The sequence below is a fragment of the Thalassophryne amazonica genome, chromosome 9 (genome assembly GCF_902500255.1).
Source record: "Thalassophryne amazonica chromosome 9, fThaAma1.1, whole genome shotgun sequence".
NCBI classification, from domain to species: Eukaryota; Metazoa; Chordata; class Actinopteri; order Batrachoidiformes; family Batrachoididae; genus Thalassophryne; species Thalassophryne amazonica.
This window is the reverse complement of record NC_047111.1, coordinates 94158052-94185484: the sequence shown is the minus strand read 5'-3', so window position 1 is coordinate 94185484 and position 27433 is coordinate 94158052. Positions and strand designations below refer to the sequence as shown.

The window sequence follows — 27433 nt, the reverse complement described above, 5'->3', positions numbered from 1 at the left end:
TGTGGATTTTTATTTTATTTTTTAGCACTGTTGTCGTGCGTTACCTGTGCTGCTCCACAGCCTGTCCAGTGGATTTTTATTTTATTTTTTAGCACTGTTGTCGTGCGTTACCTGTGCTGCTCCACAGCCTGTCCAGTGGATTTTTATTTTATTTTTTAGCACTGTTGTCGTGCGTTACCTGTGCTGCTCCACAGCCTGTCCAGTGGATTTTTATTTTATTTTTTAGCACTGTTGTCGTGTGTTACCTGTGCTGCTCCACAGCCTGTCCAGTGGATTTTTATTTTATTTTTTAGCACTGTTGTCGTGCGTTACCTGTGCTGCTCCACAGCCTGTTCTGTGGATTTTTATTTTATTTTTTAGCACTGTTGTCGTGCGTTACCTGTGCTGCTCCACAGCCTGTCCAGTGGATTTTTATTTTATTTTTTAGCACTGTTGTCGTGCGTTACCTGTGCTGCTCCACAGCCTGTCCAGTGGATTTTTATTTTATTTTTAGCACTGTTGTCGTGTGTTACCTGTGCTGCTCCACAGCCTGTCCAGTGGATTTTTATTTTATTTTTTAGCACTGTTGTCGTGTGTTACCTGTGCTGCTCCACAGCCTGTTCAGTGGATTTTTATTTTATTTTTAGCACTGTTGTCGTGTGTTACCTGTGCTGCTCCACAGCCTGCCTAGTGGATTTTTATTTTATTTTAGCACTGTTGTCGTGTGTTACCTGTGCTGCTCCACAGCCTGTCCAGTGGATTTTTATTTTATTTTTTAGCACTGTTGTCGTGTGTTACCTGTGCTGCTCCACAGCCTGTTCTGTGGATTTTTATTTTATTTTTTAGCACTGTTGTCGTGCGTTACCTGTGCTGCTCCACAGCCTGTCCAGTGGATTTTTATTTTATTTTTTAGCACTGTTGTCGTGCGTTACCTGTGCTGCTCCACAGCCTGTCCAGTGGATTTTTATTTTATTTTTTAGCACTGTTGTCGTGTGTTACCTGTGCTGCTCCACAGCCTGTCCAGTGGATTTTTATTTTATTTTTTAGCACTGTTGTCGTGTGTTACCTGTGCTGCTCCACAGCCTGTCCAGTGGATTTTTATTTTATTTTTTAGCACTGTTGTCGTGTGTTACCTGTGCTGCTCCACAGCCTGTTCAGTGGATTTTTATTTTATTTTTTAGCACTGTTGTCGTGCGTTACCTGTGCTGCTCCACAGCCTGTCTAGTGGATTTTTATTTTTTATTTATTTTTTTTTACCACCGTTGTCGTGCGTTACCTGTGCTGCTCCGCAGCCTGTCTAGTGGATTTTTATTTTATTTTCTACCACTGTTGTCGTGCGTTACCTGTGCTGCTCCACAGCCTGTCTAGTGGATTTTTATTTTATTTTAGCACTGTTGTCGTGTGTTACCTGTGCTGCTCCACAGCCTGTCTAGTGGATTTTTATTTTTTATTTATTTTTTTTTACCACCGTTGTCGTGCGTTACCTGTGCTGCTCCGCAGCCTGTCTAGTGGATTTTTATTTTATTTTCTACCACTGTTGTCGTGCGTTACCTGTGCTGCTCCACAGTCTGTCTAGTGGATTTTTATTTTATTTTTGCACCGTTGTCGTGCGTTCGCTGTTGCCGTGCGTTACTTGTGCTGCTTCATGGCCTGTCTGGTGCCTTAACTAAAGCACTCCTTCTGCTGAATCACCTCTAAATTATTTACACATTATTCACTTTGCGTGTTTTTAGGAATCCACTAGGTTGCGTAGCTACTAGCTTTTAGCCGATTTAGCATGGCGGCTTCTCCTGTCTCTCCCGCACTTTTCTGCTCTGGTTGTGAAATGTTTAGTTCTTCCTCGGCCTCCTTTAGCAGTAACGGTACTTGTAATAAGTGCAGCTTATTCGTAGCTTTGGAGGCCAGGCTGGGCGAATTGGAGACTCGGCTCCGCACCGTGGAAAATTCTACAGCTAGCCAGGCCCCTGTAGTTGGTGCGGACCAAGGTGGCTTAGCCACCGTTAGTTCCCCCCTGGCGGATCCCGTGCAGTCGGGAAAGCAGGCCGACTGGGTGACTGTGAGGAGGAAGCGTAGCCCTAAACAGAAGCCCCGTGTACACCGTCAACCCGTGCACATCTCTAACCGTTTTTCCCCACTCGACGACACACTCGCCGAGGATCAAACTCTGGTTATTGGCGACTCTGTTTTGAGAAATGTGAAGTTAGCGACACCAGCAACCATTGTCAATTGTCTTCCGGGGGCCAGAGCAGGCGACATTGAAGGAAATTTGAAATTGCTGGCTAAGGCTAAGCGTAAATTTGGTAAGATTGTAATTCACGTTGGCAGTAATGACACTCGTTTACGCTAATCGGAGGTCACTAAAATTAACATTAAATCGGTGTGTAACTTTGCAAAAACAATGTCGGACTCTGTTGTTTTCTCTGGGCCCCTCCCCAATCAGACCGGGAGTGACATGTTTAGCCGCATGTTCTCCTTGAATTGCTGGCTGTCTGAGTGGTGTCCAAAAAATGAGGTGGGCTTCATTGATAATTGGCAAAGCTTCTGGGGAAAACCTGGTCTTGTTAGGAGAGACGGCATCCATCCCACTTTAGATGGAGCAGCTCTCATTTCTAGAAATCTGGCCAATTTTCTTGGATCCTCCAAACTGTGACTGTCTAGCGTTGGGACCAGGAGCCAGAGCTGTGGTCTTATACACCTTTCTGCAGCTTCTCTCCCCCTGCCATCCCCTCATTACCCCATCCCCATAGAGACGGTGCCTGCTTCCAGACCACCAATAACCAGCAAAAATCTATTTAAGCAAAAAAATTCAAAAAGAAAAAATAATATAGCACCTTCAACTGCACCACAGACTAAAACAGTTAAATGTGGTCTATTAAACATTAGGTCTCTCTCTTCTAAGTCCCTGTTGGTAAATGATATAATAATTGATCAACGTATTGATTTATTCTGCCTAACAGAAACCTGGTTACAGCAGGATGAATATGTTAGTTTAAATGAGTCAACACCCCCGAGTCACACTAACTGTCAGAATGCTCGTAGCACGGGCCGGGGCGGAGGATTAGCAGCAATCTTCCATTCCAGCTTATTAATTAATCAAAAACCTAGACAGAGCTTTAATTCATTTGAAAGCTTGTCTCTTAGTCTTTTCCATCCAAATTGGAAGTCCCAAAAACCAGTTTTATTTGTTATTATCTATCGTCCACCTGGTCGTTACTGTGAGTTTCTCTGTGAATTTTCAGACCTTCTGTCTGACTTAGTGCTTAGCTCAGATAAGATACTTATAGTGGGCGATTTTAACATCCACACAGATGCTGAGAATGACAGCCTCAACACTGCATTTAATCTATTATTAGACTCTATTGGCTTTGCTCAAAAAGTAAATGAGTCCACCCACCACTTTAATCATATCTTAGATCTTGTTTTGACTTATGGTATGGAAATAGAAGACTTAACAGTATTCCCTGAAAACTCCCTTCTGTCTGATCATTTTTTAATAACATTTACATTTACCCTGATGGACTACCCTGCAGTGGGGAATAAGTTTCATTACACTAGAAGTCTTTCAGAAAGCGCTGTAACTAGGTTTAAGGATATGATTCCTTCTTTATGTTCTCTATTGTCATATACCAACACAGAGCAGAGTAGCTACCTAAACTCTGTAAGAGAGTTAGAGTATCTCGTCAATAGTTTTACATCCTCATTGAAGACAACTTTGGATGCTGTAGCTCCTCTGAAAAAGAGAGCTTTAAATCAGAAGTGTCTGACTCCGTGGTATAACTCACAAACTCGTAGCTTAAAGCAGATAACCTGTAAGTTGGAGAGGAAATGGCGTCTCACTAATTTAGAAGATCTTCACTTAGCCTGGAAAAAGAGTTTGTTGCTCTATAAAAAGCCCTCCGTAAAGCTAGGACATCTTTCTACTCATCACTAATTGAAGAAAATAAGAACAACCTCAGGTTTCTTTTCAGCACTGTAGCCAGGCTGACAAAGAGTCAGAGCTCTATTGAGCTGAGTATTCCATTAACTTTAACTAGTAATGACTTCATGACTTTCTTTGCTAACAAAATTTTGACTATTAGAGAAAAAATTACTCATAACCATCCCAAAGATGTATCGTTATCTTTGGCTGCTTTCAGTGATGCCGGTATTTGGTTAGACTCTTTCTCTCCGATTGTTCTGTCTGAGTTATTTTCATTAGTTACTTCATCCAAACCATCAACATGTTTATTAGACCCCATTCCTGCCAGGCTGCTTAAGGAAGTCCTACCATTATTTAATGCTTCAATCTTAAATATGATCAACTTATCTTGTTAGTTGGCTATGTACCACAGGCTTTTAAGGTGGCAGTAATTAAACCATTACTTAAAAAGCCATCACTTGACCCAGCTATTTTAGCTAATTATAGGCCAATCTCCAACCTTCCTTTTCTCTCAAAGATTCTTGAGAGGGTAGTTGTAAAACAGCTAACTGATCACCTGCAGAGGAATGGTCTATTTGAAGAGGTTCAGTCAGGTTTTAGAATTCATCATAGTACAGAAACAGCATTAGTGAAGGTTACAAATGATCTTCTTATGGCTTCGGACAGTGGACTTATCTCTGTGCTTGTTCTGTTGGACCTCAGTGCTGCTTTTGATACTGTTGACCATAAAATTTTATTACAGAGATTAGAGCATGTCATAGGTATTAAAGGCACTGCGCTGCGGTGGTTTGAATCATATTTGTCTAATAGATTACAGTTTGTTCATGTAAATGGGGAATCTTCTTCACAGACTAAAGTTAATTATGGAGTTCCACAAGGTTCTGTGCTAGGACCAATTTTATTCACTTTATACATGCTTCCCTTAGGCAGTATTATTAGACGGTATTGCTTAAATTTTCATTGTTACGCAGATGATACCCAGCTTTATCTATCCATGAAGCCAGAGGACACACACCAATTAGCTAAACTGCAGGATTGTCTTACAGACATTAAGACATGGATGACCTCTAATTTCCTGCTTTTAAACTCAGATAAAACTGAAGTTATTGTACTTGGCCCCACAAATCTTAGAAGCATGGTGTCTAACCAGATCTTTACTCTGGATGGCATTTCCCTGACCTCTAGTAATACTGTGAGAAATCTTGGAGTCATTTTTGATCAGGATATGTCATTCAAAGCGCATATTAAACAAATATGTAGGACTGCCTTTTTGCATTTACGCAATATCTCTAAAATCAGAAAGGTCTTGTCTCAGAGTGATGCTGAAAAACTAATTCATGCATTTATTTCCTCTAGGCTGGACTATTGTAATTCTTTATTATCAGGTTGTCCTAAAAGTTCCCTAAAAAGCCTTCAGTTAATTCAAAATGCTGCAGCTAGAGTACTGACGGGGACTAGCAGGAGAGAGCATATCTCACCCGTGTTGGCCTCTCTTCATTGGCTTCCTGTTAATTCTAGAATAGAATTTAAAATTCTTCTTCTTACTTATAGGGTTTTGAATAATCAGGTCCCATCTTATCTTAGGGACCTCGTAGTACCATATCACCCTAATAGAGCGCTTCGCTCTCAGACTGCAGGCTTACTTGTAGTTCCTAGGGTTTGTAAGAGTAGAATGGGAGGCAGAGCCTTCAGCTTTCAGGCTCCTCTCCTGTGGAACCAGCTCCCAATTCAGATCAGGGAGACAGATACCCTCTCTACTTTTAAGATTAGGCTTAAAACTTTCCTTTTCGCTAAGGCTTATAGTTAGGGCTGGATCGGGTGACCCTGGACTATCCCTTGGTTATGCTGCTTTAGACGTAGACTGTGGGGGGGTTCCCATGATGCACTGTTTCTTTCTCTTTTTGCTCTGTATGCATCACTCCGCATTTAATCATTAGTGATCGATCTCTGCCCCCCTCCACAGCATGTCTTTTTCCTGGTTCTTTCCCTCAGCCCCAACCAGTCTCAGCAGAAGACTGCCCCTCCCTGAGCCTGGTTCTGCTGGAGGTTTCTTCCTGTTAAGAGGGAGTTTTTCCTTCCCACTGTTGCCAAGTGCTTGCTCACAGGGGGTCGTTTTGACCGTTGGGGTTTTTCATAATTATTGTATGGCCTTGCCTTACAATATAAAGCGCCTTGGGGCAACTGTTTGTTGTGATTTGGCGCTATATAAAAAAAAAGTTGATTGATTGATTGATTGATTAGTCAACTAATTGGTAAAAATAATCCAGAGAATAACTGATCATTAGTGGCAGCCCTATACGTGTTTCCATAAAAGAGACCAAAAATTTTTATATGTGTAGATTTTTGATTTACCTCTTGTACCTGAAGTCATGCTTCCTGTCCTGGAGGTGTTACCGTCTCTCCCTGTTTGGTCCTTGACTCTCCATGTGACATGAAACTGGAGGACTTAAAATCATCAGACTCCCTCTGAGCCTGACCTGATGGGAAATAGAAGCATAGAAGGACATTCCCAAATTCTCAAGGAAGGAAGGAAAAAAAATCACTTTATTTAGCTGCACAGACAACCTACAGGAGGTAAAGCTGGCGAAACGGACGGTTTGGTACCTGAGTGCTGTTCACTTTTGTTGTTTCCATTTCCTGCTTGTGCAGTTTTGTGCTTCTCCCGGCTGTCTCTCTGCTCAAACACATCCTCCTTAATCCTGTGAGTGCCGGTGCTGCCCCGCCGGCCTCGGGTTTCCCCAGAGCCCATTCGAGGCAGGGTGGCCCCTCTTATTTTGTATTCACCATGGGACATCTGGCTTGTGAAATTCAGAGGCATGAAAGCATCTGAGAACACAGTGGAAAACAGAGTTAGGGATAACCTGAAAGCTACAGAACAACAAAGCTCTAATCCCATCCTGTAATCACGCTGATTACTTTACCATCATTGAAGACATCCAGTGGTGGGCAGACCTGCTGACCAGACTGGGTCTGTTTATGTCTCCTGGGTCTTTTATGTGTTTCTGCAGGACTCATGTTACTGTCGGTGGACATGGGGCTGCTGGGTCGCTGGTGCCGCCAACCTAAAAAACAAACATAAAACAAGATCTTATAGATTTCCCATTTATAACATTTTTCCACAAATGTGTAGATGTAATTGCTTCCCTCTACCAAGGAGGTTACATGTTGTCTCATCAGTATATTATGTATTGCTCTTCTATATTGTGTTTAATGCATTCTTTTTTAAACAGTGTAGGCATATAGACTAGAACTTTATCTCAAGACATTATCCTGGTAAAAACAAAAGATAAACACAACAAATAAAAAAAATAAATAAACATTACATTATTTACCATCACCTCCAGGAATTTTGGACAATGGTATGTGTGTGTGTGTGTGTGTGTGTGTGTGTGTGTGTGTGTGTGTGTGTGTGTGTGTGTGTGTGTGTGTGTGTGTGTGTGTGTGTGTGTGTGTGTGTGTGTGTGTGTGTGTGTTAATTTTTTGCAGCATGACATTTTGATTGGAAACATCAGCTGAAATGAGGAATATAGCTACAATAGTTTCAGATTACAACAGATGGATAATGAAGATGTAAGAAAATATTGAGGCAAGAATTTGAAGGTAATATCTTGGAAGTGTGGGTTTGTGCAACTGAAAAAACTGAAACAAAAGCACATAAATTTGTTGAAATTGTCTCCAGTAGTGCTCTCACCTGATTCCTCTGGATATCTACACATGCGTAGGCCTATAATATCTCGTGAGGATGCTGCAGCCTGGTTGAAGTCACCGTCTGTAAAGAAGGATCCTTCTGAGGTGCTGACCACACTGGACCTGCCTGACGAGATGTTGTCCTCAGACGCCGAGCCCCAGCTGTTAACCATTGACCCTGTGACTGATTTGTTGAGGTCCCCGGTACTGGAAGTTGGGGTTTGCTCCATCCCCTGGAGGAGTAGTTTGTGAGGAGAAGGCTGCTGCCTCTCTTGTTTATGCTGCTGCCAGTTCTGTTGGTTGTAGCGACTCTCGGCAAGCTCCGGGTCCATCTCCTCCTCTGCCTCCTCGTCATCCTCCTCCTGTCTGTCAGTGTCTATGCACTGAGGTGCTGAATTGTATGTTTGTGTTGGGGGTAGAGGGTGTGGGTGGCTACTGATGTGCTGGCTGAAAAATAACAAGTACACTTTCTGCATTGTCGATTCAGTACAGCAGACTGGAGGTCACATATGTTTATTCAGGTACCTGATATGTTCAGTGGCATTGCTCAGACCATTGCTCATGTTGTCCTGTAGTGACGTGGTAGATGGGTGACTGTAGGATGCTTTGCTCGGGGATGCAGCAGCTCCTCTGACTGGTAGATTAGGATAACTGTCGGTTCTCTCTTCTGGATCAAAGCTGCAAAAAATTGGCAAATGACATGCGGTAAAAGTTAAGCCGTCACCGTGCAACTTCTGTTTTCCTGTTCGGTTTAGTGCTCTTTTTATACATCAAGTTTGCCCTGGTGTTGTGCTCGGGGCATCCACGCTGGAACCGCCTTGCTTCCTTGATGGCAATCACCTAGGAAGACAAGTGTTCCCCCCACCTTAGTTCAGGGCCCAAACAGGTTTTCAATACAGCTTAAGGGGGATCAAACAACGCTTACAATCCACCCTCAGTATACCATGAAAACGAAATCCGACATAGACCCTGAGGTCGATTGTTGCTTTTTATAGCGTGAAGTGGATGAGTCTATGAATCCCCCTAAACAAGACTCCAGTCCGACACAGGTTACTTCCCCAGCCGAGGCCTTTACCCATTTAGACCCAGACCACCAACAACCAGTAAAAATCTATTTAAGCATAAAAATTCAAAAAGAAAAAATAATATAGCACCTTCAACTGCACCACAGACTAAAACACTTAAATGTGGTCTATGTTGTATGGCTGGGGGGCCTGGCTGCCTTTTTGTTTCTGTCTTTTGTTTTTCCTTCCAGGTGGCTTGCATTTGGGACTGAGTGGCTGTGTTGCTGAGGTTATCAGGACCTCACCCTGATCACCTGCGGCTCGTCAGGACTCACAGCTGTGGTGCATCTATATGGATTGGAACATGGTGGCATTTAAGACTGGAGTATACAGTGTGTATTTGCCAGAGACTCGACCTTGTGACCAGACGGGTGAGATCGTCGTCTCGGGAGCCATCTCATCATCAGTGGATGCAGAGAACGTCCAGGGTTTGATGCACGGTCTGTGAAAGAGGAGGGGGTGAGGTCTCACGCTCGTCAGCACACTTCCTGAGGTACGTTAGATTTTGTGACTAACGTTTATACAGTCAGTAAATGTGGTGTCCCTCACACCTTATTATATTGAGCTGTACGTTAGTCATGTATCGGCTTCCACTGCAGTGGAGTTTTGTGAACTGGATGTTCCATGCCTGCAGGTTGGGAAGCTGATTAGTAATTAAGCCAGGAAGTGTTTGCTGTTTATGTACACCTTTGAGTGGTCTCTCTGTGTGTAGAGTGTAGACTCACATAATGGTTCCTTCTTTCACAGACTCGGTTTGTTGCGGCCACCTGGGGGGTGTCGGCAGGGTCCTTGGGTCCGAACGGCTTCTGGCTCCGGACCGTTAGCGCTGCTGGGAGCGCACCGTATCACCACCACGCCAGACCGCACACTCTTTTGTTGTTTTTGTATCACATCACTGTTATGTATTAAATTCAGTTAGCCTTTGTACCGTGCTCTGCTTATTTCATACTGGGTCCTTCAAACGCTGGTCGGTTCTCCGAGCTGCGTCCGACACATAACAGTCTATTAAACATTAGGTCTCTCTCTTCTTAGTCCCTGTTAGTAAATGATATAATAATTGATCAACATATTGATTTATTCTGCCTTACAGAAACCTGGTTACAGCAGGATAAATATGTTAGTTTAAATGAGTCAACACCCCCGAGTCACACTAACTGCCAGAATGCTCGTAGCACGGGCCGAGGCGGAGGATTAGCAGCAATCTTCCATTCCAGCTTATTAATTAATCAAAAACCCAGACAGAGCTTTAATTCATTTGAAAGCTTGACTCTTAGTCTTGTCCATCCAAATTGGAAGTCCCAAAAACCAGTTTTATTTGTTATTATCTATCGTCCACCTGGTCGTTACTGTGAGTTTCTCTGTGAATTTTCAGACCTTTTGTCTGACTTAGTGCTTAGCTCAGATAAGATAATTATAGTGGGCGATTTTAACATCCACACAGATGCTGAGCATGACAGCCTCAACACTGCATTTAATCTATTATTAGACTCAATTGGCTTTGCTCAAAATGTAAATGAGTCCACCCACCACTTTAATCATATCTTAGATCTTGTTCTGACTTATGGTATGGAAATTGAAGACTTAACAGTATTCCCTGAAAACTCCCTTCTGTCTGATCATTTCTTAATAACATTCACATTTACTCTGATGGACTACCCAGCAGTGGGGAATAAGTTTCATTACACTAGAAGTATTTCAGAAAGCGCTGTAACTAGGTTTAAGGATATGATTCCTTCTTTATGTTCTCTAATGCCATATACCAACACAGTGCAGAGTAGCTACCTAAACTCTGTAAGTGAGATAGAGTATCTCGTCAATAGTTTTACATCCTCATTGAAGACAACTTTGGATGCTGTAGCTCCTCTGAAAAAGAGAGCTTTAAATCAGAAGTGCCTGACTCCGTGGTATAACTCACAAACTCGCAGCTTAAAGCAGATAACCCGTAAGTTGGAGAAGAAATGGCGTCTCACTAATTTAGAAGATCTTCACTTAGCCTGGAAAAAGAGTCTGTTGCTCTATAAAAAAGCCCTCCGTAAAGCTAGGACATCTTACTACTCATCACTAATTGAAGAAAATAAGAACAACCCCAGGTTTCTTTTCAGCACTGTAGCCAGGCTGACAAAGAGTCAGAGCTCTATTGAGCCGAGTATTCCTTTAACTTTACCTAGTAATGACTTCATGACTTTCTTTGCTAATAAAATTTTAACTATTAGAGAAAAAATTACTCATAACCATCCCAAAGATGTATCGTTATCTTTGGCTGCTTTCAGTGATGCCGGTATTTGGTTAGACTCTTTCTCTCCGATTGTTCTGTCTGAGTTATTTTCATTAGTTACTTCATCCAAACCATCAACATGTCTATTAGACCCCATTCCTACCAGGCTGCTCAAGGAAGCCCTACCATTATTTAATGCTTCGATCTTAAATATGATCAATCTATCTTTATTAGTTGGCTATGTACCACAGGCTTTTAAGGTGGCAGTAATTAAACCATTACTTAAAAAGCCATCACTTGACCCAGCTATCTTAGCTAACTATAGGCCAATCTCCAACCTTCCTTTTCGCTCAAAAATTCTTGAAAGGGTAGTTGTAAAACAGCTAACTGATCATCTGCAGAGGAATGGTCTATTTGAAGAGTTTCAGTCAGGTTTTAGAATTCATCATAGTACAGAAACAGCATTAGTGAAGGTTACAAATAATCTTCTTATGGCCTCAGACAGTGGACTCATCTCTGTGCTTGTTCTGTTAGACCTCAGTGCTGCTTTTGATACTGTTGACCATAAAATTTTATTACAGAGATTAGAGCATGCCATAGGTATTAAAGGCACTGCGCTGCGGTGGTTTGAATCATATTTATCTAATAGATTACAATTTGTTCATGTAAATGGGGAATCTTCTTCACAGACTAAGGTTAATTATGGAGTTCCACAAGGTTCTGTGCTAGGACCAATTTTATTCACTTTATACATGCTTCCCTTAGGCAGTATTATTAGATGGCATTGCTTAAATTTTCATTGTTACGCAGATGATACCCAGCTTTATCTATCCATGAAGCCAGAGGACACACACCAATTAGCTAAACTGCAGGATTGTCTTACAGACATAAAGACATGGATGACCTCTAATTTCCTGCTTTTAAACTCAGATAAAACTGAAGTTATTGTACTTGGCCCCAAATCTTAGAAACATGGTGTCTAACCAGATCCTTACTCTGGATGGCATTACCCTGACCTCTAGTAATACTGTGAGAAATCTTGGAGTAATTTTTGATCAGGATATGTCATTCAATGCGCATATTAAACAAATATGTAGGACTGCTTTTTTGCATTTACACAATATCTCTAAAATTAGAAAGGTCTTGTCTCAGAGTGATGCTGAAAAACTAATTCATGCATTTATTTCCTCTAGGCTGGACTATTGTAATTCATTATTATCAGGTTGTCCTAAAAGTTCCCTGAAAAGCCTTCAGTTAATTCAAAATGCTACAGCTAGAGTACTAACGGGGACTAGAAGGAGAGAGCATATCTCACCCATATTGGCCTCTCTTCATTGGCTTCCTGTTAATTCTAGAATAGAATTTAAAATTCTTCTTCTTACTTATAAGGTTTTGAATAATCAGGTCCCATCTTATCTTAGGGACCTCATAGTACCATATCACCCCAATAGAGCGCTTCGCTCTCAGACTGCAGGCTTACTTGTAGTTCCTAGGGTTTGTAAGAGTAGAATGGGAGGCAGAGCCTTCAGCTTTCAGGCTCCTCTCCTGTGGATCCAGCTCCCAATTCGGATCAGGGAGACAGACACCCTCTCTAATTTTAAGATTAGGCTTAAAACTTTCCTTTTTGCTAAAGCTTATAGTTAGGGCTGGATCAGGTGACCCTGAACCATCCCTTAGTTATGCTGCTATAGACTTAGACTGCTGGGGGGTTCCCATGATGCACTGAGTGTTTCTTTCTCTTTTTGCCCTGTATGCACCACTCTGCATTTAATCATTAGTGATTGATCTCTGCTCCCCTCCACAGTATGTCTTTTTCCTGGTTCTCTCCCTCAGCCCCAACCAGTCCCAGCAGAAGACTGCCCCTCCCTGAGCCTGGTTCTGCTGGAGGTTTCTTCCTGTTAAAAGGGAGTTTTTCCTTCCCACTGTCGCCAAGTGCTTGCTCACAGGGGGTCGTTTTGACCGTTGGGGTTTTTACGTAATTATTGTATGGCCTTGCCTTACAATATAAAGCACCTTGGGGCAACTGTTTGTTGTGATTTGGCGCTATATAAATAAAATTGATTGATTGATTGATTGATTTACAGCTGGATGGACTGACCAAAATGCTGAGTCTCAGTTCTCAGTATCACCTCTCTCAATTTGTCCTACCTGCACTGTCCCTCTGAAGTGTTCATCTATAATCCTGCCCATCCTCATCACTCCAAATCAAAATCACAACTTCTTCAGCAGATTGTTTGTTTGTTTGTTTGTGCCACCATATCTAATCTAAGCCTTACAGCATAGTTGTTCTCACTACTGGTTTGTATACTTGTCCTTTCATTTTTGCAGATACCCAAACACAGTCACAAATCACTCCTGCCACTCTTCTCCAACCTGTCTACACTCTTTTACCTGTGTAACACACTCTCTATTGTGCTTAATAGTTGACCCCAAGTATTTACACTCATCTACTTTCATCACCTATTTGCACCCTCACCATTCTGCCACCCTCCTGCTCATTCACGCACAAGTACTCCAAGTCACCCACAATTGGCTTTCATTCCTCCAGTGCATATCTCCATCTCCTCAGGTTTTCCTCAACCTATTCCTTACCCTCACCACAGATCATAATGTACCAAATTTCTATTTTTTTTTCAATATCCTTGTAACAGATAAAAACAAACAAAACAACAACAACTACAAAAAACAGTAATAACGCTGTGCTGTTTAATAATGTCCTGTTACTCACTGGTCTTAAGCCAGTTGAAAGATATAATATAAACTTATCAGCAAGTGAATATAGGTCCTTGGGTGTCTTGAAAATGGATATTAAAGTTTGCAACCAAGACTAAATGGTAAATGGACTGCATTTATATAGCACTTTTCCATCTGCATCAGACACTCAAAGCGCTTTACAAATAATGCCTCACATTCACCCCAATGTCATGCTGCTGCCATGCAAGGCGTCCACTACACACCGGGAGCAATAGGAGATTAAGGACCTTGCCCCAGGGCCCTTAGTGATTTTCCAGTCAGGCTGGGATTTGAACCGAGGATCTTCTGGTCTCAAGCTCAACGCCAAAGACTAGAGTAATGCATAGACACTGTTGCATTAAACAGAAAGGAGCTGTGTTACATAGTGCAGACTGGCTTAGTGGCTATGTCTCACAGTATAAGCAGGGGTTCAGACATCAACGTGTGTGACACGTCGTGCAAATCTAAAACCAATTGTTTCAGATCTGCATATTGATTTAAGCAGGAAAGTTTCTACAAGTACAGAGATATAATTGTGGAACTTTGAGGAAATTTAACTGCATTTGTACCTGTAAAGGACAGACCAAAAATTATTTTGCAAAGTATGACCCCTTTTAGATAGTTTGTTGCAGAAACAATGTACTCTGCAGATATCTGGTGTTTATGACATACAAATTTATAGAGAAGTAAAGAGAAACTTATGTCAGAGTGTATACATGTTTCTCACCTGTTTTCCATGGGTAGGCTATACTCATCAGAGTCGCAAGCATTAGCATGAGGAGGGCAGAGTGGGTCTCCCCAGCTAATTGCAGTATGTTGTTTGGGTATCTTGGGGGCCCATGTGCCTTTCTTTTGATTCTGACTCCCTGGAACAAATGACAAAAATCAGACAATGAGCACAGATGTACAGTACATCTGAACTCATTTAAACTTAGCAGAAGCCAAGCTTACCAGAGGTACTGTTGTTGCTTCTGTCTGAGCTGTGGTGCGAGCCTCCTGTGCTATGATCACGTGTTACATTGTAAGGGATGGTTTGTAGATCTGAAGACAAAGTAGCAAGAAAATTAAAATGTTTGCAAAGAAATAATGCATAGCGAATCAAATTTAAGCTACTTTACCTTTAATTATCATATTTTGCTCAATGATATTGTATTGCATCGGTGCCGTCATCTCCTTTGGTATTGGAGGTGGGTTGGGGGGTTGTTTCCAGCAGTGCATGTCCAGCTGATCGGCCACAGCACCACCTGTAGCGGCTTTGTTCTTAATGTTGGACTGGATGAGTTGGGTGGTGGCGTACGGGATGGGCTCGTATGTGGCTCCTCCTGGGGTGGCATAGCACAGGCTGGTATTGTTGAAGGTTTTAATCTCATTGAGCTTGTTGGAGAGGTTGACATCACTGTAAATGGCCGTTTCAGACATGATCTGGCCTTGATCATTTTCCAGATGGCCTCCGTAGTTGGCGATGCAGTCAGCTGAGAAGAACATGCAAACAGCAACAAAAGAAGTTTTATTTTTATCAGTGAAGGCTACGTGTGTGGTAGTCACGCCTAGAGCACAAAGGGGTTAATGAGCCTTATACGGACCTGGTCGGCTGTACGTCGTCATGTTACTGTCACTGGTGCCATTCCCGTTATTACAGCAGTTGATGCTGCAGTCTTTGTGATTGCCACATGCATTTGGCCAATTTTCAGGTAGCCACAGCTGGTTCAGAGGTTCACCCATGTTCATCAGTCCAGGTCTGCAACAAGGAGGACCAAAGTGTCGCCAATCAAAGCCTGCTGTCCTTATATGACAATAAACCAAAGCAAAAAGTGTGGACTGGATGCGTTCTGTGTCTCCTTGAGACCAGGGCGGCTGCTCCACCTTGTGTTCCCTCGGTGTCAGTGCAGTTATAACCGTGAACAAAAACAAAACTCACCTGCCAGCACTGCACACAGATTCTCCCCTTTGATAGGCAACTGCAAAGAGAAGCACAAGCACATTCAAGCTTGATGAGCTGTCAAAATGTAGAAAGATTTAACCCCTTAACGCCCGAATTTATATAGCTGTATATAAAAAAAATGTTTTGTGTGTGTTTTTGCCTTTAAGTAGATGGTAAATAATGTTGAGATTATTAATGTCACTTTTGCACAAAAACTAGATAGTAATATTGGGTATTCTGGTAATGACTTTATGTTATAATGTTATAATAATAATGATGGTATGCTGCAAATTTGCGACAACGGGCATACAGGTCAATTTGGTAAGTTGCATATTTGAGTCAGAGATTGTAGCATATATGCGACGATGGGCGTTAAGGGGTTAAGGCAGAGAAATAAAATGTGGAAGACGGGTTACATTTCTTTCTAAACATCTAAAGTCTGTGTAAGACATTTATGCAAAAAAAAAAAAAAAACCCTGCATGAACAACACACATAAAGGTACCATATCCAACTTGTGCAAAAAGTATGAAGCACCCTGTTTTTCTTTAGTATTGTGTTTTTTATTGTTTTTCCTTCATCAGTGTGAGAGCACAAGACAAAACCTGAAATTTCCTAATGTTGATTTGAAACAATAAATAAATAGAATGTTACACACTTTTTGTCTGTTTTATGAACAAATGCAGTATATTAAAGAAAATAACAGAACTTTTCAAATACATAAAAACCTAATTACGTTTTTAGGTTTAAAGCTCAAATCATGATTCCAACAAAGACAAGACACAGAAAATAAACAATCAATATGATTATACAGTTTAATCAACATGGTGTTCTTGTGAAAGTTTACACACACACACACACACACACACACACACACACACACACACACACACACACACACACACACACACACACACACACACACACACACACACAATGTTCTGTACACAGTGTGTGCAAAAAGCATTAAGCACTCCTGTTTTTCTTCATAAATGTGGGTTTTGCATATGAAGTTTGGTAATGTTGAGCCATACCAATAAATAAATCAAATCAAATCAAATCAATTTTATTTATATAGCGCCAAATCACAACAAACAGTCACCCCAAGGTGCTTTATAGTGTAAGGCAAAAGCCATACAATAATTACAGAAAAGCCCCAATGGTCAAAACGACCCCCTATGAGCAAGCACTTGGCGACAGTGGGAAGGAAAACTCCCTTTTAACAGGAAGAAACGTCCAGCAGAACCAGGCTCAGGGAAGGGCAGTCTTCTGTTAAACAGTTTTGTCAGTTTTGTGCAGCTCTTTTCATGCTACTGTCATCGTAACCTGTTAAAATTCACAGGAGCCATGCATATCCATTTAACGTCATAACTTTGCTAAAGTGCACATATGTGCAGAAATGATTTCCTGCAAAGTATCATAGTTTAACAATAATTTTTAATCTTCTTTTAATTTTGCGTAACCTATTCGGAGAGTTTATACTTTTATCCTTTCTGTGTTTATAGACTGCAAATAACTATGAAAACGCAGATTGCATATGTCATATCACCGTAAAACAGCGAAACACATTCTCTTGTGCAATGTGTTGATGGGAAAGACTCCACTGACTTACATACATAGGTATTTAATACACAATATCACAAATATGAGCACAGCAGCAGCTGTTCTGTACATACCTGTAGGAGTGAAGGTGAATGATGGCACTGTAGGGACAGAAATAGAAGCAAAAAATTGAACACAGCCATGACTGATGCCTAAGAGCTTTTTTTTGGTTGTTTTAAATCATAACCCTTTCCATCTGTCTTTCTGCTCTTCCTGTCTTTGACACAATTGTCCAGGTGGAGGTTAATGGGGTGACAGGCAACCTGAGGCAGAGGGCGAAGTAAAAGCGGTATCAGTGCAGAAGTGGCGATGACAGGTTGGCAGCCCTGTGCCACCAAGGACTGTGCAGTTTGGAGAAAAATGGCACTCTACAAATACACTACTAAAGGTTAGTCTTTGAATGTCAGCACATTTGCATATTTGCAAAGTGTTTAATTTGCTTCTAAAGACTTTGTGTCAAAGGAAGATTAGACCAGAGAGTGATGATAAGCGTTTGATGTGATCTGGGAATATTCCTTGATAATGAATGAAGACCGCCGCTTGGTGTGGCAGCGGCATATTTTTGCTCAACCGAGACACAGAATAAACTCATAATAACCTGCAACGATACCCATAAACACACTCACACACGGCTTTGCACATATTTGCACCTGTACAAGCTTGACTTCATTTTACAGCATCTCACAAATGTATTCATACCTTTCTAAAATAGACACACATGAAACACACCTTTGCGAATGCCCGTGTATGTGCTGCTTAGTCCACTTCTTTTCTTCCGGTGCCGGTATAGCCATACACTGAAAATCATGAGTACTACCCAGCAGGTGGCGCCAAAGCCAGCAATAAACGCCGGTTGCCTCACAACGGCTGAGATCTGAGACAGTGTGTTTCTTTCCTCACTGATGTCCATCATCTGGCCTGCAGAGTCTAGAAAAGAAAATTAATCAGACATTAATTGATATGAAAGCACTTATTTGTATAATGTGATGAATGTTACGTTGGCAGCTAAATAAAAGCATGAATGGATGGCAAGACAAGTAATTTTTTTAACCTTATATACAATTAAAATGGCATTTTAATTATCCTCGTAATTAGGATTACTGGGAAAATGTGTTGGCAGTTAGGTTTAAGGTAGGTTTCTGCTTTGGGTAATCGATAAAGTAAGAATTAGATTTACAATTAAGATCTGGCCTGGGGTTAGCTGTTGTCAGATTTACAAAAGCCATCTGGAATGGGATCCAAGTGGAGCTGCTGTGCAAAAGTACCCAGTCATTGTGCCAAAATTACTCAGCCTCAGTGTTGAAAGTACCCACTCTAAGTGTCAAAAGTGCCCAGTATGGGCATCTGATTAGGATGCCCCCTGGATGCTCTCCTTGGAAGGTTTATTAAGCGTATCCAAGTAGAAAAAGTCCCAGAATAGGACATCTGGCCTGAAACTACTTTGGGATTCCCCAGGACATATTGGAGAAAATTTGTTTAGAGAGACGCTCGTCTAAACCACAAATACTTGGTGGAAAATGCCTGGATGGATGGATATTTCCAAAAATTAGGTAATTTTTTAAATTTATTTTATTTTGTCTATGAATGGAAAGCCCATTTTCCCATACTCATCATATTCTTTGTGGGTACACAACGTCATAGGCACTGACAAAGTATTGTGTTCTGTTGCCTTGGGAATAAGACCAGGCAGGCCATTGCAGCTGGGTAAACTTTTTCAATAATCAAAGCAAAACTTTCAGAGTTACCACTGTTTTCTCACCTAACTGGAAGAAAGTAACATCACTTTTGGCTCCAGGTCCAGCACCATTGCTAGCAGCAACTTCGACACTGTAGCGAATTCCTGGTGCCAAATTGGTTATGAGAACAGAAAAGGTTGAGCCATCAACCGACTGGTTTACATGATACCGACTATCATTACCCAGGCACCAGATCTGTGGTGAGATGGTGACAAAATCACAGACAAAGCCAAAAAATGCACAAAGATGCATTCATTTCAACTGCAAATACATTTAATTCAGAGACTGACAAACAAAGAGTTGGGAAACTTTTGTTCTCACTTTGTACTCCTGAATCACTCCAGCCTCTTCCAGTTCTGATGGTGGTTTCCAAGCAACGAGGATAGCAGTCCCATTGACATCACTCTTTCTCACAGTAACACCCTGGGGCGCTCTGTTGGGGGCTGAGAAAATAAGAGAAAACAATAAACATGCACACTGAGTCTGTTGTTGGGTGTATTTCAAGTATGTTCACATCTACTCTGACAGCTGGACACTCTATAAAATAACCAGTTTTCTTGTCTTAACAATCACCTTCTTCCAGTGTCCGGGCCACTTTCACCTCACTGTCAGCTCCCTGGAACTCATCAAAGAAGGGGCGCACTTTGAACTCGTAGATGGATCCCTTCTTGAGCTGACTGATCACCACCCCGTCCTCCCTTAGCGAACGTACCTCCATGACACTCCACTGCTCTTCAGGTTGGCTATGTGCTGCAGATGCCCTGTACAGCACTTTGTACCCTTGTACATATGGGGATGGCTGCTCTACCTAAAGGAGATAAAGGGTGAGTAAAAAGATGATCAATTTTATAATTCATCAAGATTCTCATTTGAACAATCTTAAATTAGTCCTAAAATGCCAAATAAATAAACAAAAATTATGTGTAACTGTTAAAAAAAAGTTTAAAAAGTTAAAAATGTAAATCCAACAATTTTCATTTCCCATTTTTCCACTTTACCTGATATCTGTTATCAGTTTATATATGCTATAAAACACAGTTTCAGACTGCTGCTGGAGGCAATCTGGTCTGTTTCCTAATTTTTGGAATTGGGATGTCAGTCAGGGTGGAAATAGTCAATGTGAGATGACTCTTAGTGAACACTTCAACTTTACCAAGATAATCCATCCACCTGGGTGGTGTGGCAGATCAATATGCTGATTAAACAGCATGATTATTGCACATGTGTGCCTTGGACTGGTCACAGTAAAAATGCCATAGAGGTCACAAGTATTCCAGGGCAAGTACAACTGGCAGGAATGCCTACTAGAGCTGTTGCACATGAACTGAATGTTTGTTTCACATCCATAAACTGCCTCCTGTGTCCAGTCTAACAACTGCAGATCATGGGTAATTATTCTAGGGCAGACTTGCCACACCTGTCTTTTTCACCTAGTCATGTTCTTGTGTCAAGATCAGCTGCCCATATTATAGTGGCCTTTTATTTTGACCAGTCCAAGTCACACCTGTGCAGTAACCAGCCAGGTGAATGAATTATCATGGCAAAGGTGAAGTTCTTACTAATACAAATTTTAAGAAATTTGTGAACAAAGTTAGAGCGACATAAGATCTTTGTGTGCATAGAAAAAGATCTTTTACTTCAACTCATGGGAAAATGGGACCATTACACCATATTTATTAAAAGCTATGTGAAGATCATCAGCACAGGACAGTCAACGTGGTATAGTGATCTTACCATCCACTGCAGTCTAACAGCAGAAGATGAGAGCACCGTCAGGGTTTGCAGGTTGATCACCACATCACCCAGTTCCCTTTGAATGTGACGGTGGTCAACTCCCTGGAGGGTAGAACTACTGTCTGTTGGTAGCAATGAAAACACAAGTTAATTAATGAGGTATTCGTGTTGCACTGAATAAATACTTCATAGACACATAGGCATGCTGAAACACACATGCAAGATCTGAACATTTCTGCTTGGAATTAACTGACCCTGTGTTCTGACAGAGTCTGAAACTGGGCTGGGGTCACTGAGGCCATACGCATTCACTGCTCGGACTAGAAAGAGGTAGACAGTTCCAGGCTTCAGGTTCTTCAGGACAAATGTCTGCATCTTCACATGCTCAGCTAAGGTCACCCATCTGCTGCCTAATGTGTAACTGCAGAGAGAGGCGAAGGATAAATAACAAACTCAACAACCATAAATACATAAATACATACAAAAAAGGAATTTAGTTGACTGTTCCATTTACTTAAGTGTAACATACATTTCCTACTATATAATGTTAGTAGCTCAGTTACCCATTCTATGCAAGGGTAATAGAGAAGAATTTTAGCCATGTCATTGTATATTTCATGTCACTTTAGTTAAGGTGTAGTAATTTGCATTGCATTGTGTGTATGTTGTCATCATTAATTTTCAGAGAGCAATTTGTGACATTCATGAGACTCAAATGAATGATGATACAAAGGTGACAGCATGCCATATCACTGCAATGCTCTGGGATATATCATGTTCTTAGTGTATCTGCAGATGTTTCCCGCGCTCTTGTACATTTAATCAGTTTAGCAGTTGGGGTTTTACAATGTTATTTTCCCTCGGCTTTTTCTGTAACACTGCCCCTTACAAAGTACAAATTCGAACTCTTCCGCACTTTTAAATTTATTTGAAGTCATAGTGAAAAATCAGGCCTGGATTCTGAAGAACTTCTCTCACAGATGAGATCTGCACTTTCAGAACCCCAAACAATGGACACTAACCTAGGCGTGACAAAAGCAGACCTTATTTTGCAAAATCCTTTCCTTATTGGTCCCCGTGGGCATTCGAGGGAGGTCCCACCCCCTGCCACTGAACCATGCAATAACGGGACATATGTGATTTATAATGTGACCTGAATCTCTTTGTCCTAATTGGTACAAATGGTTAAATCAAGTTCAACATGCACATTCTAGCAGAGGCATATTCCAAAAGAGAACAGAGAAAAATATGTAAAACTAAGGATACAATCCTAAGTAAAATAACTACACGGTGCACGGTGGCCCATTCAGATTCTAATTAAAGTGCACCATAGCCAGCTGCAAATATCACTAAAGTGTGATGCTTGTTACCTGAGCTGAGTACCACATGAACTGTGAAAATAAGGGCTCCTGTTATTCTAATATATAAGGCTGACTGTGTGTGTGTGTGTGTGTGTGTGTGTGTGTGTGTGTGTGTGTGTGTGTGTGTGTGTGTGTGTGTGTGTGTGTGTGTGTGTGTGTGTGTGTGTGTGTGTGTGTGTGTTCCCGTTCCTTCGTGTTTCATCTCAAATAGCAAATTTCTGAAGTATCACGATAACTCCTTAATCCACCTTTTGTCAGTCTTGAACAAACTTGGTATACGCCGTAGTTCCGGTCATCATCGGCACCAGTTTTGAAATCAGGGTGAAATTTTTGAGCTGTTCAAAAATGTCATCTTGATTCAAAAAAATCGACATCATTACAAGGTCACTTCTGGGTGTTTGTAGTCTGAACAGCTTCAATCATGTTCAAACACTTTTAAATGGGATAGTCCTAGTGAGTATAGCTTGATACTTGTTTGATTGTGCTCCATCGAGGTAAAACTTTGAAGCAAAAGCAGAGTTTGTTGTGGTTCTGTCTGAGAACGCAGCCGGGCGCAGCTTTACTTTTGTTGCCAACTATGCACCATATAAGCCAGCCAGTTGCCCAGATCTGCACTTTATAATCCAGCCTGATAGATGGTGCGCCAGACTAAGCCGTTTCATCCTGTTTTTGCACTTTTTCTGGATTGTGGGTGGGATCGTAACAGATCGGTGCCCTGTGAAATATGGGTGTTACTTTTGAGAAGTGGGGTTGGACTGGCTGTCTGCTTGGGTGCTTGCTATACAGGACCCAGGCAGTTTCATGGTGTAGTGGAGATGGTGAGATGCAACACCAGTGCATGCTCCAAGACTTGACTAGTATACAAATAATGAATGTTTATGAGTTCAATTGTACGAATATTTAATGAGGTGAAAGATGGAATGGTACATGTCTTGGTCAATGGCAGTCAAACATTTTACATAATGTGAATATTTTGATGGCTGGACAACACACGCAAGCCTTACAGAAGCACACATGGAATAACCTGGAAAATAATTTTTCCAATATGGATCCACTTTCACAGAATTTGTTTTGGATTTGTAGTTGTAGCCACACCTTAGACTCTAGTACCTGTTAAATTCTTAAACACCCATTAAAATGATCTAGAAAGTAGGCCAGTGAATATTAACTAGGAAATTTATTTATGCATTTTCTTTTCTGATTCCATATGAATGCATACTTTGCACCTTTTATGATAGCAAGTAATACATACCTGAATGCCTCAATTAGATAGGATGTAGGTGTTCCCCCAGTACGAGAGTTAGATTTCCATGACAAAGTGGCAGAAGTCTGGCTGACGTCAGTCACTTCGGGCTTAGAAGGTGCACTGGGAATTTGGTTGGCATCTGTTGGTAAATACTGGACAACAACTCCAAGCTCTGCCACAAGATACCAACACATTCTTTAAAAATGATGGCTGGATTACACAGATTAATTAATAACCATCTGTAATTATGTACGTGCAACCTACCCTTCACTTGTAAGTATGCTGTCCAGGAAGCCTCTCCATTGGAGCTGGATGCAACACAGGTGTAGAAACCTGTATCTCCGATCTTAAGACAGGAAGTATCACATGCCAACATCAATAAGTGCATTTGGATCAGTGCACTTAAAAAAAAAAAAATTCTGTTTCTTTGTGTCCTACCTTAGCAGAGCGAATCTCCAGTGATCCTGCATCAGTTAGAGATATACGGGAGTCCAGTAGAGATAGCATCATGCCATCCTTTTTCCAGTGGACTGTGGGCAGTGGAGATCCTGCAGTATGGCAGCCCAGGACCACTGTGCTTTCCATGGGTACAGTCTGATTGATTGGACCCCGCATAATTATAGGAGGAGGGTGATGGTCTGACCCAGCTGTTTAAAAAATGGTAGCAAGGCATATTTATGTTTAAACTCACCCTGAGGTTCAGTTGCATCCCCATTTAAACACTGAAGTGCTTTGAGAATTACAAAAAAGTTACAAGATATAAAAGCAGTGGTGGGCACTGTTCAGCTAATCCGATAACCATCGACGATAATGTTTTTGTTAGCGGATTAGCTTTTCAGATAAGTTTTAAAACCATCATCGCACCAATTATCTTCAAATTAATTTCGTTCTGATAGCTTTTAGACCACTAACATTTTTTTTTTTTTACATAGCTGGTAACACTGAAAAACGTTTGCTTCTGTCTGCTATGTACTTTGTAGTAGTGAAGTAGCTAAGAGAAGCTGAGCTCAACTCTGCCCCCAGCAGAAGGGGACTGACTGCCAAACTACCACAAAAAAAAAGAAAAATCATTCTTCCTTAACACCATGTAGTGGTCCAGCCATGAGGCAGAGGTCTTGAAATGAAAAGCAGGTTTGACTTATGGATTGATTTATAAATCAAATTAATGCAGATAGAATAACTACATTAATGTAACCTCTTAAAATGTACAAAGTGATATATAACACATATCTGTTAATTTTAAAATAATGCTTTTTGGCTTTACAAATGCCTTTTTTTACAAATGAAAAAAATGTCATATTTTACATAAGCACATTTGTTTGTAAACACCAACACACGTTGCATTGATTCACTTGTGTTGGTTTTTACACAGAATTAATTAGTCAACTAATCAGTATGAGCAGAGGCTAGGTTTACCCATAATCCCACTGGGCATCTGTGTGTTAATGTTCAAATCTTCAGAATTAGTGGTTTATTTTAAAATTAACAGATATGTGTTACATATCACTTTGCACATTTTAAGAGTTTACATTAGTGTGGTTATTCTATCTGGATTAATTTGATTTATAAATCAAAACCATAAATTAAGCCTGCTTTCCATTTCAAGACCTCTGCCTCATGGCTGGACCACTGCAAGCTGTCAAAGTAAATGATCCTTCTCTACAGCAGTGGGCTGGGCGCACAAAGACGGAAGTGCTGATTCATTGGCTGTCTTTGGGTTTGTGATCACCTTTGTTTCTATTAAAAGCTTTGGCAGTGTTTAAACTCAAAATTGGCTTAATAGCTGAGCGTGTATAGGAGACAAAATTGAAAGTTAGCATTTAGCTGTAGCTTCCCATAAATTTTTAGGCAGTTTATCGGTTTAGCATTATAAAAGATAACTTTTTAGTTAGCTGATTAGCAATTATTAAAACTAAGTTTTTGGTTAGCTGTGACCAACACTGTATAAAAGTGCACTTGCATGTTGAAACCAAATGTGATTTGATTCCTTTGGCTGACAAATAACAAATGCATTTCAATTGTATTTCTTTTTTTTTCAAATGCTACCTGTCAGGAATGTTCCACAGATCAAAATCTCCTCCCACAGTGAATCTTCAGAAACAACTAATGTGCAATATTGACTTTTAAAGCCACTCTGTTTCCAACATTTTCTATTCATGAACCTAAGACTAAAGTGATTGTATTTAGATTATCAGCAAACAAATCTTTTTTTTTTTAATTGTTCATATTTAAAAAAAATCTGCAAAATAGTTTCTCATTTGTTTTTCTACAATATGGTGCGTCCGGAAAGTATTCACAGCACTTCACTTTTTTCAACATTTTATTATGTTACAGCCTTATTCCAAAATGGAGAAAATGATTTTTTTCCCTCAAAATTCTACTCATAACACTCCATAACAACAACATGAAAAAAAGGTTTTTTGAAATTTCTGCAAATGTATAAAAAACAAACAAACTAATAAATCACATGTATATAGGTATTCACACCCTTTGCTCAATACATTGTTGATGTAGCTTTGGTAGCAATTACTCAAGTCTTATGAATATGATGTCACAAGCTCAATGCACCTATCTTTGGGCAGTTTTGCCCATTCCTCTTTGCAGCACCTCTCAAGCTCCATCAGGTTGGATGGGGAGAGTTCGTCTGCAGCCATTTTCAGATCTCTTCAGAGATGCTCAATTGGATTCAGGTCTGGGCTCTGGCTGGGCCATACAAGGACATACACAGAGTTGTCCTGAAGCCACTTCTTTGATATCTTGGCTGTGTGCTTAGGGTCAATGTCCTGCTGAAAGATGAACCATCGCCCCAGTCTGAGGTCAAGAGGGCTCTGGAGTAGGTTTTCATTCAGGATGTCTCTGTACATTGCTGCATTCATCTTTCCCTCATTCATGACTAGTCTCCCAGTTCCTGCTGAGAGAAGGTTGTCCTTCTGAAAAGTTCTCCTCTCTCCACAGAGGAATGCTGAAGCTGTGACAACCAGCTCGAGCAAGAGTCCTGGTGGAACCAAACTTCTTCCATTTACGGATGATGGAGGCGACTGTGCTCATTGGGACCTTCAAAGCAGCAGAAATGTTTCTATACCCTTCTCAGATGTGTGCCTCAAGACAATCCTGTCTTGGAGGTCGACAGACAATTCCTTTGACTTTATGCTTGGTTGACATGTACTGTCAAATGTGGGACCTTATAGACAGGTGCGTGTCTTTCCAAATCATGTCCAATCAACTGAATATCCTCCAGGTGGACTCCAATTATGCTGTAGAAACATCTCAAGGATAATCAATGGAAACAGGATGCACTTGAGCTCAATTTTGAGCTTCATGGCAAAAGCTGTGAATACTTATATGATTTCTTAGTGTTTTTAAATTTTAAAAAATATAAAAAAAACTTTTTTTATTGTCATTACGGGGTATTGTGTGTAGATTTTTTGAGGAAAAAAGTGAATTTCATCCATTTTGGAATAAGGCTGTGACATAACAAAATGTGGAAAAAGTTAAGCGCTGTGAATACTTTTTGGTTGCACCATATCTACTTTGGAAATAGTTGTTTGAGTGATTATGGTTGTACAGAACTACATAACCATACAATTAACCTTGTTGGAGAATAGGTTTTTAGTATATATGTCATATTAGGGTGACCTTGTTTTGACTTTGTGGCAAAAGGTGACTCAAATCAGGAGTATAACCTGCATTGATAGAGCGCATCAGCTATGACATTTTTCTGAGCATGATCCAGCATACACACATAGTAAATCATCTGTGTAAAATTAATACTGACAGCAAAGATGAGTAGGTTCCACTGTGCAGTTTTTGGCTCAGACTGCCGTGTGGAGATCTGCTCTACCTGGAGTGTGTTTTGCATCATCCTCTGTGCTTGATTGATGGTGTTAAATGCAAAACCAAGCTCTCAGCTACCTCATGGTAGTTTTTCCAGATTTTTTTTTTATTTTTTCAATTGAGTAACATTGCCCACAGTCAGACAAACAAGTTCATTTTGACATCCCCAGGGTCTTCCATTCCACCACTGTTTTGCATATATAACATAGCCATGTGGTTGAAGTGCATCAGCCCTTTCAGTATTTAACCATCATAAATCCAGAATGTAGTTTGGGGCCGAGCGATAAAGTTGGTGTTCACAAAATTGAGGAATGAAACAGAAGTGAGGAAGATGAAAGTAGAGAAAAATGTGCGGCCAAACAAAATGAAAAACAGATAAGATGAGGATGATACTGAGAAGAAAA

General features: G+C 40.8%; 1 protein-coding gene across 4 annotated transcripts in view; it reads right to left on the bottom strand.

Annotated features, from left to right (window-relative positions):
* Positions 1-27433, bottom strand: part of LOC117517671 (roundabout homolog 1-like) — a 375114-nt gene that overhangs the window by 8217 nt on the left and 339464 nt on the right. For 3 of the 4 annotated variants that reach the window (XM_034178786.1, XM_034178788.1, XM_034178789.1), the window contains 20 exons: positions 23634-23842; positions 23460-23541; positions 23202-23367; positions 20843-21009; positions 20589-20710; positions 19428-19662; positions 19176-19297; positions 18878-19049; positions 17848-18045; positions 17193-17219; positions 15516-15555; positions 15181-15335; positions 14716-15069; positions 14549-14638; positions 14325-14463; positions 8111-8263; positions 7590-8032; positions 6820-6960; positions 6503-6724; positions 6251-6375 (listed from right to left, as the gene is read on the bottom strand). In XM_034178786.1, coding sequence (XP_034034677.1) covers positions 6266-6375; positions 6503-6724; positions 6820-6960; positions 7590-8032; positions 8111-8263; positions 14325-14463; positions 14549-14638; positions 14716-15069; positions 15181-15335; positions 15516-15555; positions 17193-17219; positions 17848-18045; positions 18878-19049; positions 19176-19297; positions 19428-19662; positions 20589-20710; positions 20843-21009; positions 23202-23367; positions 23460-23541; positions 23634-23842 — 3347 coding nt within the window. In that variant the 3' untranslated portion in view covers positions 6251-6265. The remainder of the gene's footprint in view (positions 1-6250; positions 6376-6502; positions 6725-6819; positions 6961-7589; positions 8033-8110; positions 8264-14324; positions 14464-14548; positions 14639-14715; positions 15070-15180; positions 15336-15515; positions 15556-17192; positions 17220-17847; positions 18046-18877; positions 19050-19175; positions 19298-19427; positions 19663-20588; positions 20711-20842; positions 21010-23201; positions 23368-23459; positions 23542-23633; positions 23843-27433) is intronic. The other variant, XM_034178787.1, reaches the window with a different exon arrangement.